The 12,710-nt window shown below is 40.4% G+C and overlaps 1 protein-coding gene across 2 annotated transcripts in view; it reads left to right on the forward strand.

Annotated features, from left to right (window-relative positions):
• LOC100567492 (transcription factor COE1) overlaps positions 1-12,710 on the forward strand; it is a 160,633-nt gene that overhangs the window by 123,033 nt on the left and 24,890 nt on the right. For both annotated transcript variants that reach the window (XM_062982246.1, XM_062982247.1), the window contains exon 13: positions 5,827-5,892. In XM_062982246.1, coding sequence (XP_062838316.1) covers positions 5,827-5,892 — 66 coding nt within the window. The remainder of the gene's footprint in view (positions 1-5,826; positions 5,893-12,710) is intronic.

Genomic DNA, 12,710 nt, shown 5'->3' on the forward strand with positions numbered 1-12,710 from the left:
ATATTACATATAATATTACTAATAATATTACAGTATAGTAGTATACATTATAATGTAATACAATATAATAAAAGAATATACTATTATAATTGTATTTTATATTACATGTAATATTACTACTAAGATTGCAATATAGTCGTATATTACAATATAATAATATATAATGCTTATATAGTGCTTATATTGTGCTATGCTAATAATATAATATATTGTATGTACATATAATTTGTAAGCCACTCTGAGTCCCCTTTGGGGTGAGAAGGGTGTGATACAAATGTAGTAAATAAATGCAGTAAATAAATAAATAAATATTAAATAAATAAATTTTAGACTTAGGCTCGCCCAAAGTCTGAGAGGCACACAACAACAACAACAACAATCCTAATTAACTTGACTATCTCATTGGCCAGAAGCAGGACCACACTTCCCTTGAAATCCTGATAAATGTATGTTGGTTAAAATTGATTTTATTTTAAATATTGTATTGTTCTTTCATTGTTCTTGTTCTTGTTGTTGTTTTGCACTACAAATAAGACATGTGCAGTGTGCATTGGAATTTGTTTGTATTTTTTTTTCTCCAAATGATAATCCGGCCCCTCAACAGTCTGAAGGATTGTGGACCGGCCCTCGGCTTAAAAAGTTTGAGGACCCCTGTCTTAGACTGTGTATGATTAATACAGTTAGACCCCATTTAACTGCTATGCCACAGTGCTATGGAATCTTGGGATTTGTAGTTTGTGTCAGAGTAATTGCAGCGCAGCAGTAGTTGGATGGAATCAGTGGAACGCAGAACGAAGTGACACCCAGAGACGTTAGTAAAACTATATACAAAGTTTTACTATATGCAGTAATAATCAAGACAAACAGACTTGCAGACAAACACAGGACTCTCACTCTAGGCAAACAGAACTCAACTCTACTCAGAACAGAATTGATGCAATCAGCAATGCACACCCACTTGTGTCTGGACACTCCCCAGTTCCAGCCACACATCAAGGTCATCACAACTTCTCAGCAATTAACTCTTTCCAGACTATGTTACACTCTGGATGATGCAATCAGTATGCAATAGAGGCAAGACACAAATTTCATTTAAACACTATCGATACACAAATCCCACTTTTGGTGAGGCACAGGTGCTTCTTGCTCGAGAAGGCTGAAGCCCTGACAAGACTATAACTTCCATGATTCCAAAGTATGGAGCCACAGCAGCTAAAATGTGGTCAAACCATATTCGTTCTGCAATAGAGACACCTCTTCACAGTTATACTAGTTTGATAAACTATAGACTAGTCATGGGTAGACTTAGTCCCTCCAAGTGTTTTATTTATTTATTTATTTATTTCAACATTTGTATCCTGCCCTTCTCACACAAAAGGGGACTCGGGGTGACTTACAATAAAACACACGTATATAAAAATATAAAATACAATACAAATCAATTAAAATAGTTAACTAATTAATTTACAGCAATATTCATAAAATACAATACTAAATAGCAGCTAGGCGCAATCAGATCTAAACTGGGCTTCAACTCCCACAATTCCTGTTGAATACTGTCTAGAAACCGTGAACATGCCCACTGAAAAACTAGTTTCCCGAAGTGAGATTTTCATTTTTGTGGTTGCTGCAATTTTTTGATAGTTTTGCGAAATTTTTGTTTGCGTGAAGAACACTGCAGTACTTTTTCTTGGCAAAAAGAGTTTTTGTGCAGAAAAATAGCGGCCAAGCTATTTCATCACACAGAAAGAAGGCCAATGCAATACGAGGCTGCATCAATAGGAGTCTAGTTCAGGCTGGGCAAACTTCGGCCCTCCAAGTGTTTTGGACTTCAAGTCCCACAATTACTGTTGAATACTGTTTAGAAACCGTGAACATGCCCACTGAAAAACTAGTTGCCCAAAGTGAGATTTTCATTTTTGTGGTTGTTGCAATTTTTTTTGATAGTTTTGCGAAATTTTCATTTGCGTGAAGAATACTATTTTTTCTTGGCAAAAAGAGTTTTTGTGCAGAAAAATAGTGGCCAATCTATTTCATCACACAGAAAGAAGGCCAATGCAATACGAGGCTGCATCAATAGGAGTCTAGTTCAGGCTGGGTAAACTTCAGCCCTCCAGGTGTTTTGGACTTCAACTCCCACAATTCCTAACACCCAGTAGGTTGTTTGTCCATGTTTGTTCCAAAGCCAGAGTGGATTCCCTGTCGCATTGACATGAGACGCATATCAGGCTGCAAAGTGGAACCATAGTAGGATTTTTGGGCTTCGTTTGGGCATCCAAACGCCGTCTCAGATCCCTCCAGAAGCAATGGTATCTTATGGCCCCTTAAGGAACTCAATGTGCCCAAGGCGGTCTGGGAGCAGCCCCCTCTCCCCGCTCCGTCTGCTCCATTACTGTATTGATCGGTGAGATATTGCAGAAGACAGAAGAGCAAGCGATTCTGATTGCCGGCACTTAGCCTGACAGCAATCCAATAGCCTTGAGGCCCTGATGTACAGCGGTCCAGAGCCAGTGGGCTGCCTTCGTTGCTGCCGTCTCTTTAAGGCTTCTCTGCAGAGGAAAAAAAAGAGAAGACAGAAGAAGGCATAGAACTTGTCTTTTTGTGTTGCCACTTTTTTTGGATCAAATGCTGCTGGGTGTGGATTTACAGGCAAAATGCAATGGATAAAGAAGGGTCTTTTAAAAAAGAAATAATAATAATACTTTATTTTTCTATCCCGCCACCATCTCCCCGAAGGGACTCGGGGTGGCTAACATGGGGAAATGCCCAAAACAAAACAGAGTAAAACAATTACAACAAATATAAAAAAACCAATAACATCAATCAAATTAAATAATTTAAAGATACAGTAAAACTCATAAAATCAGAACAAATGAGTAATAATACACCCGTAACCACAAAGGATACATTTATAGCAGAACCATGGTCACCTAAAGATGACTGAACACCATTAAATTAACTGATTTTTTAGTCCCAGCATAATATAGAGTTGCATTGGAGTTTCCAAAGATATATCCTTTTCGGGAATTTGCTAGGTTATCTGATGCAACTTCATGGTAATTTCGTGGTAGCTGTGGTTTTAACTTTGAATATATACTGAATAGGTTTGAATGGTTTTTAAATGTGAATTTTTAATACTGTTTATATTTAATTCTGTTTTAATGTATGCATATTTGTATTTGTGTGTTAATGCTTTTATGTTAAGCCACTTTGAGTCCCCTTTGGGAGAGGTAATTTAATTTTTATTTATTTTTACAATATTTATATTCCGTCCTTCTCATCCCAAAAGGGACTCAGGGCAGATCACAATGTACATGGCAAACATTCAATGCCATTAGACATACAACACAGAGACAAAGGCACAGAGGCTATTTATAATAAATAATAATAATAAACTTTATTTTTATATCCCGCCCCATCTCCCCGAAGGGACTCAGGGCAGCTCACAATAGGGACAAGCCCGAACAACGATACAACGTATTTGACAAAACAAAACATTTCAATGATACACAAAATAATATAATGGACAATACATTAAAATACAAGCAGATAAAATCAGAGCAATTAAAGGCGAACCAGCGGGGATAGGTTTCATAAAGTGCAATATCATGGAAATGAGTAACAGTGATAACTTTAGATCTGGCTTAACAGATCAAAAAGGTACAATGAAGATGTAGGTAAGCAGGGCAAGAGGAACCATGGCTGTGTGATAAAATCGCAAATATGGTAAGGCAGGGTATAAATACTACAACAACAACAATAACAATAACTTCCAGAGTAATAATGATAATAATAATTTTATTTCTTTCCCGCCTTTCCTTGAGGTGAGTCACAACATAATCAAACACACAAACATTGCAAAAATTCTAAACACACACATATTAAAATGTCAATAGCTTTTCTTGGACTATGATGCCCACAGGGGCGGCTCAACCTATACGCGAACTACACAATTATGGACGGCGCACTCCTCTAGGGGGCGCAGTTGAGGCGACTCCGAGAGCGCGATTAGCCAGCCTCCAAGCCGGCCTGCTTGCTTACACTTGCAAATTACCTAGGGCCGGCCCTGGATGCCCAGAACTGGATTCCAGATTAGTACTGACCAGAATAGAATAGAGTATTGCTACAATTTCCTTCAGTCTGGACACTATACTCTTATTGATGCAGCCTAGAATTGCATTCATATATATATATATATATATATATATATATATATATATATATACCGTGTTTCCCCGAAAATAAGACCTCCCCAAAGAATAAGACCTAGCAGGGGTTTGGGGGGATTGCCAAATATAAGGCCTCCCCTGAAAGTAAGACCTAGCAACTAAGGCTGCAGCAGAGTTCCATTGGGAAGCATGGCTGCAGGGCAGAAGCAGCACTCATTCATACACACACCGGAGGGAGGGAGGGAGAGAAAGTGCTTGCTGGCCTTGCCTTGCCTTGCCTGTCCCCCAGCCTCTGTGGCTGCTGCTGCGCTGCCGTTTCTTCCTCCGGAGACAAGGCCATGCTTCCTGGCCATGCTTGCTTCGCCCCCAAGGCTTCTGATTGGCTCCTGGAGCCAGGGCAAGGGAAGGAGGGAGGGAAGGAAGAGGGCTTTCCACTCGTACTGCTCTTTCGGTTTCTTAAAGGTACAGGACGCATTGGGATTCTCCTCTCATCCTTATTCCTATCCTATGCCCTGAAACATTATTTTATACTATTATTCTATTGCCATATTATTATCATCATATTCTGTTACTATTATTATATCCCATTATTATATTATCCTATTAATATATTTTATATCATTATATTATATTTTTCTATTATTATTATTATATCATTATATTATTATTATATTATTATTCTATTATATTTTCATATTATTATTCTGTTATTATTATATTCCATTTTATATTATCCTATTAATATATTTTATATCATTATATTCTATACTATTATTCAATTATATTATCATATTATTATTTTATCATTATTAGCATATTCTTTTATTATTACTATATTCCATTTTATATTATCCTATTAATATATTTTATATCATTCTATTCCATTCTATTATTCTATTATATTATCCTATTATTATATTATCTAATTAATATATTGTATATCATTATATTATTATTATATTATCATATTATTATTATAGTATATTATATTATTCATCATTCATGACTACATTGAAACTAGAATAGAGAGAAATCAGCGTGGAAACCTTGTGAAACCTAAACTGCAAGAGGTACCATAGATTGTTGCACATGTAAATAATGGTAGTAACAAGAAATTCTTGATAGGATTCACAGTTTGTCTGGTTTTGCTGGTTTGTGATGACAACTACTTTACAGTATATAATAAATGTTCATTTTGTTGTTCAACAATAAATGTGAGCTCTTCTTCATGGAAAAATAAGACATCCCCTGAAAATAAGACCTAGTGCATCTTTGGGAGCAAAAATTAATATAAGACCCTGTCTTATTTTCGGGGAAACAGGGTATATATATATATATATTGCAACACTGTTGACTGATATTATGATCTGCTGAGACCCCAGCAAATGCATCTCCCTTCTTCTCCAGGTCTTTTTTTTTATTTCAAAACTGAATTGGTAAGTTTCTCCAGGATTTGTCTATCCATTAGGGGCAAACTAATGATTCCTAAGGATCGTAGTTGGTCATCAAGGAAAAAAAGGCCAAAGCTCAGTGAAAGATGAGGAGTTGGGAATTAATGTTAAAGAGGAGATGGTTGTAGGAAAAACAAATATCGACGTTGTGATTCCGTGAAGCCCAGAAACTCTTGGTCATCTGCATTGTCTTTCTCTGGTTCCAGGAAGTGCTACTCAAGAGAGCGGCTGACCTGGTGGAAGCATTATATGGAATGCCACACAGTAACCAGGTAAGCTGCCATTCTCCCTTGACTTTAGTGGCTTTAATGCAGGCATGGGCAAACTTCAACCCTCCAGGTGTTTTGGACTTCCACTCCCACCATTCCTAACAGCATCCTAGAGTTGGAAGAGACCCCAAGGGCCATCTCTCACCCTCTTCTGCCATGTAGGAATGCACAATCTAATCCTTCCAAACAGATGGCCATCCAGCCTCTGTTTAAAAACTTCCAGCAAAGGATATTCCACCGGACTCCCAGGCAGTAGCATATTCACTATTGAACAACTCTTACCATCAAGGAGTCCTTTCTAATGTTTAGGTGGAATCTCTTTTCCTGCAGTTTGCATAAATGGCTCCATTGTGTCCTAGTTTCCATTGTGTCCAAGCTTTTCTCCTTCCTCAATGGGACATCCTTCCTAATATTTAAACAGAGCTCTCTTCTCCAAGCTAAACATCCATTTCAGGCTTTCATGATTTCCAGACCTTTGAGCTTTGTCATCATCCTTCTCTTTCATGATCAGAACAGAAGAGAGGAGGGGAAAAGGCTTGGTGTTTATACACATTGCAAAGTGTTGGGAATCACCCTGGACTACTCAAGTCTAAATGTAGTCAGATAGATGATAGAGTTAGATTGAGGGAATCCTTTCCCTGTTTCCAAAGCATGCCTAGACCAGCTTTAGTGTTTCACTCTATCCTGTGTACGTCACATCCCTTACTTTGAAGTTAGTAGAAATGTGAATCTTTAGGGACACTAACTTCTCTTTGGTCAGAATGTCTTTTATGGACCCAATAAACTGGACCATGAGGTTGGAACCATTTTGGTTCTCTCTTCTCCCTTTGTTCTTCTAGCTAACAACATGTCCTGCCATCTCTCCTGGCAAGATGTAACTATTTAGATGTTTGTTATTTTTCCTTTCTTATTTTCCTTAGAAACCAGTCTAGAGTAGACTAGACAGCTCCCAAGCCTTTCTATCCACAATGGAGTTCTTTTTACCTGAATAAATACTTTTTGAACTTTTACTGAGACTCTGCAATCGATTGCCATCCTAAGTTGAAAGCCTTCTCTTTGCTCACCCCATGTAAGTAACTGTTGCATTTGAAAGCTTTTGCTTTTGCTACTCTGCTGCATTTTGGTGGAATCTCCCCCAGAGAGGGTTAAATTGAGTCTAACCGCTCAGAGATTACCACAACACAAAGTGCTTATTAATGCCCTGTTAATGATGCATTGCAAACCTATATTATGTCCACCCAAAAAGCCCAAACCTTGAGCTGCTCATGTTGAATCCAATCCTATTTGGGAGATAGGGTTATGCTGCTTGGATGTCTTCTTCAAAGCTCCAACTGAACTCAAGAGCTGACAAGGCCAATGCTACTTATGTATGGCCACCCCATGCGCTACAGCAGTTTGTTACCGTCTGCGACAGGTGCACAAATGGACACTGGTCGTTTGCATCACACTTGCACGCAGCCTCAGGGCTCCCTGCTTCATCCGGGTTTTATGTCCTTGCGAGCGCCGTGCCAGTAATGATTTCCATGCCTCGGGCCCGGTTCCCTCCCTTCCCCGAGTTTCCCTGCAACCTTGCGCCGCTGAGCCGCCTCCAAGGCCCACATCTGGTCGTCATTAGGAATTCCAGTGCTGTTAAGTCAGTCACGGGCTCCCAAACAGCCCCCTCTTTTCCGTCGGCCCGGACGGACTGACGGTGTTCTCACAGCTCAGTAGCGGTTAGCACCACCTGGGCGGATGTGGCTGCGGTTCCTGCAGAGGCGGCAGGTCAAGGCACGGCGGGGGAGGCTCTTGGCACTCCTCGGGCCTTTGTCTCCCTTTTGCCGGGCTTTGCTCTGCCCCACACTTCCTTCCCAGAGCAGGGATCGCCCTGTTTGGGGCCACCGTTGCACAGAATGATGCACCCCATATTTTTGCTTCTTTTTGTAAGAAGAAAAGGCAAAATCTTGTCTAGTTTAACTCTGGATGAATGAATGCAGTTTGACATCCCTTGGACTGCCATAGCTCCATGCTAGGGAAACCTGGTAGAATGAATGCAGTTTGGCACCCCTTGAATTGCCCTGGCTCGATGTTGCGCTGTTCTGGGAGCTGTAGTTTTACAAGGTTTAAAATGTTTTGAATGTGACTAATATTATGGCATTGAATGTTTGCCATGTTTTTGTGTATTCTGGAAGCCGCCCTGAGTCCCTCCAGGGAGAGAGATGCAGATTAGAAATATATTACTATTATTATTATCATTATCATCATCATCATCATCATCATCATCATCATCACAACAACATTGTATGACACAGCAAACAAGATAGATATGCTGGATTTCGTATCACAAAATCACTTCCCAAGTGTTTAGGACTGTGTGATATATTTTTGGATGATGCATGCAGATCCTAGTCGGGTGGCCTTTTGCAGTTGGCAGATCGTAATTTTGTCGATGTCTTCTTCTTCTTCTTCTTATTATTATTATTATTATTATTATTATTATTATTATTATTATTATTATTATTATTATTTTATTATGACACAGCAAACAAGGTAGATATGCTGGATTTCATATCACAAAATCACAAGTTGAACACTTCCCAAGTGTCTAGGACTGTGTGATGTATTTTCAGATGATGCGTGCAGATCCCAGTCGGGTGGCCTTTTGCAGTTGATAGATTGTGATTTTGTCAATGTCTATTGTTTCCAAATGCCAGCTGAGATCTTTTGGCACAGCACCCAATGTGCCCATCACCACCGGGACCACCTGCACTGGTTTCTGCCAGAGTCTTTGAAGTTCAATCTTGAGGTCCTGATAGCGGCTGAGTTTTTGTTATTATCATCATCATCATCATCATCATCATCATCATCATCATCATCATCACAACAACATTGTATGACACAGCAAACAAGATAGATGTGCTGGATTTCGTATCACAAAATCACTTCCCAAGCGTTTAGGACTGTGTGATATATTTTTGGATGATGCGCACAGATCCCAGTCGGGTGGCCTTTTGCAGTTGGCAGATCGTAATTTTGTCAATGTCTAATTATTATTATTATTATTATTATTATTATTATTATTATTATTTGAAACACAACAAGATGAGTCCACAGCAGACACTCTGCTGGCTGTTGAGTGTCTAGGACATAGTCTGACACAGCAAACAAGATAGATATGCTGGATTTTGTATCACAAGTCGAACACTTCCCAAGTGTCTAGGACTGTGTGATGTATTTTCGGATGATGCTCACAGATCACAGTCGGGCGGCCTTTTGCAGTTGGCAGATCGTGATTTTGTCAATGTCTATTGTTTCCAAATGCCGGCTGAGATCTTTTGGCACAACACCCAGTGTGCCCATCACCACCGGGACCACCTGTACTGGTTTCTGCCAGAGAATTTGAAGTTCAATCTTGAGGTCCTGATAGCGGCTGAGTTTTTCCTGTTGTTTTTCGTCAATGTGACTGTCACCTGGGATGGCAACATCAATGATCCAAACCTTGTTCTTTTCCACAACTGTGATGTCTGGTGTGTTGTGTTCCAGAACTTTGTCAGTCTGGATTCGGAAGTCCCACAGTATCTTTGCGTGCTCATTTTCCAAGACTTTTGCAGGTTTGTGATTCCACCAGTTCTTTACTGCTGGGAGGTGGTACTTGAGGCATAAGTTCCAATGAATCATTTGGGCCACATAGTTGTGCCTCTGTTTGTAGTCTGTCTGTGCGATTTTCTTATAGCAGCTGAGGATATGATCCATGGTTTCGTTGGTTTCCTTGCACAGTCTGCATTTTGGGTCATCAGCTGATTTTTCGATCTTGGCCTGAATTGCCTTTGTCCTGATGTCTTGCTCCTGGGCTGCAAGGATCAGGCCTTTTGTCTCCTTCTTCAGGGTCCCATTCGTGAGCCAGAGCCAGGTCTTCTCCTTATGAGCTTTTCCTTCAATTTTGTCAAGGAACTTTCCATGCAATGTTTTGTTGTGCCAGCTGTCTGCTCTAGTTTGTAGTGCGGTTTTCTTGTAATGATTTTTTGTCTGCTGTGCTTTGAGGAGTTTCTGATTTTTGACTTCAATCAAAGCAGGTTCTTCTATTATTAGGATTATTATTATTATTGACACAACGACGTTGTATGACACAGCAAACAAGATAGATATGCTGGATTTCATATCACAAAATCACAAGTCGAACACTTCCCAAGTGTCAAGGACTGTGTGATGTATTTTCGGATGATGCATGCAGATCCCAGTAGGGTGGCCTTTTGCAGTTAGCAGATCGTAATTTTGTCAATGTCTGTTGTTTCCAAATGCCGGCTGAGATCTTTTGGGACGGCACCCAGTGTGCCCATCACCACCGGGACCACCTGCACTGGTTTTTGCCAGAGTCTTTGAAGTTCAATCTTGAGGTCCTGATAGCGGCTGAGTTTTTCCTGTTGTTTTTCGTCAATGCGACTGTCACCTGGAACGGCAACATCAATAATCCAACATTTTTTCTTTTCCACAACTGTGATGTCTGGTGTGTTGTGTTCCAGAACTTTGTCAGTCTGGATTCGGAAGTCCCACAGTATCTTTGCATGTTCATTTTCCAATACTTTTGCAGGTTTGTGATCCCACCAGTTCTTTGCTGCTGGGAGGTGGCACTTGAGGCATAAGTTCCAGTGAATCATTTGGGCCACATAGTTGTGCCTCTGTTTGTAGTCAGTCTGTGAGATTTTCTTACAGCAGCTGAGGATATGATCAATGGTTTCATCAGCTTCCTTGCGCAGTCTGCATTTTGGGTCATCAGCTGATTTTTCGATCTTGGCCTGAATTGCCTTTGTCCTGATGTCTTGCTCCTGGGCTGCAAGGATCAGGCCTTCTGTCTCCTTCTTCAGGGTCCCATTCGTGAGCCAGAGCCAGGTCTTCTCCTTATCAGCTTTTCCTTCAATTTTGTCAAGGAACTTTCCATGCAATGTTTTGTTGTGTCAGGTATCAGCTCTAGTTTGTAGTGCGGTTTTCTTGTACTGGTTTTTTGTCTCCTGTGCTTTGAGGAGTTTCTGATTTTTGACTTCAATCAAAGCAGGTTCTTCACTTTGCTTGACATATTCTGCCAGGGCATGTTCTTCTTCTTTGACTGCTTGTTTTACTTGTCAGAGTCCTCTGCCCCCTGATCTTCTAGGCAGAAAGAGCCGGTCAACATCACTGCGGGGGTGCAGTGAATGATGAATGGTCATGAGGTTTCTTGTTTTTCTGTCCAAATTGTCCAGTTCCACCTGTGTCCAATTTATAATGCCAGCAGTATATCTTATGACAGGTATGGCCCAGGTGTTTATCGCCTTGATGGTGTTGCCTCCATTGAGCTTGCTTTTGAGAATTTTTCTGACCCTTTGTGTGTATTCTTTGCTGACCACAGTCTTCACATGTTCATGCTTGATGTTGTCCAGCTGTAATATGCCCAGATATTTATAGGCCTCTGGCTGGTGACACTTTATTGTTTGGCCATTGGGCATATTTATGCCCTCACTTTCAATGATTTTTCCCTTCTTCAATGCCACTGTCGAACATTTGTCCAAACCAAACTCCATGCTGATATCAGTGCTAAAGATTCGGACAGTGTTAGTCAGAGACTGGATTTCAGTTTCCGTTTTCCCATATAGCTTCAGGTCATCCATGTACATCAAATGTGAAATTTGGTGAGAATTCTTAGATGTTTGGTAGCCGAGATTTGTTTTTTGTAAGATTGTTGACAGAGGGATCATGGCAATAATGAAAAGCAGAGGGGACAATGAGTCTCCCTGGAAAATTCCTCTCCTGATGTTGACAAGTCCATAGCTTTCATTTCCAACAAACAGTTCAGTTTTCCAGTGCTCCATCATGTTTTCAATGAAGGTGCTAACGTTTTTACTAATCCCGATGGCGTCCAGGCACTTGATGATCCAGCTGTGTGGGAGCGAGTCAAAGGCCTTTTTGTAGTCAATCCACGTCATGTGAAGATTAGCTTTTCGGCTCTTACAGTTCTCCAGAATCATTTTGTCAATCAATAACTGGTCTTTTGTGCCCCTGCTTTTCAGTTTGTTGCCTTTCTGTTCATCTGGCAAGATGTTTTTTTCTTCAAGATAGTCTTGAATTCTGTCAGCTATGATGCCAGTCAGTAGTTTAAACATAGTGGGCAGACACGTTATTGGCCTGTAGTTTCCTGGTGCTGCTCCTTTTGTTGGATCCTTTTGTATCAGGTATGTTCTTCCAGTTGTTAGCCAGGTGCCACCTTGACGTGGTGGGGGGGCTTAACTGCTCCAATGATGACTGAGGGCTGTGCTGGTGGTAGTGTAACTACCGGCAGGTCCAACCAAGCCAGAGAGGTCTCAGCTCAGGAATGGAACCAAGAGCACCTAACCCATTAGCATTATGGAGAATCAAACCCAAACGAAGTCTATACTGGCTCGGTCGTCGCCCAGGATAAAAAGGACCGCGGTGGATGCTGCTGATTCTGGACATCCATCGACAAGTGGGCTACGGAATCATCAAAACCCAAATGAACAGTCACAGAAGCGGCAGAAATATACAATGCCAGAAAACCACATTATTATTATTATTATTATTATTATTATTATTATTATTATTATTATTATTATTATTATTGCTTTAGCCTTCTCTGATGAAGGGTGATTCTTCCACCTAAACATTAAGAAGAACTTCCTGACTGTAAGAAGAGCTGTTCAGCAGTGGGACTCTCTGCCTCGGAGTTTGATGGAAGCTTTTAAACAGATCCTGGATGGCCATCTGTGGGGAATACTTTGATTGTGCTTTTCTTGCATGGCAAGGGGTTGGACTAAGTGATCTATGTAGTCTCTTCCAACTCCAATTCTTTGATTCACTGT

Source organism: Anolis carolinensis, chromosome 5 (assembly GCF_035594765.1).
Source record: "Anolis carolinensis isolate JA03-04 chromosome 5, rAnoCar3.1.pri, whole genome shotgun sequence".
Lineage (NCBI taxonomy): Eukaryota > Metazoa > Chordata > Lepidosauria > Squamata > Dactyloidae > Anolis > Anolis carolinensis.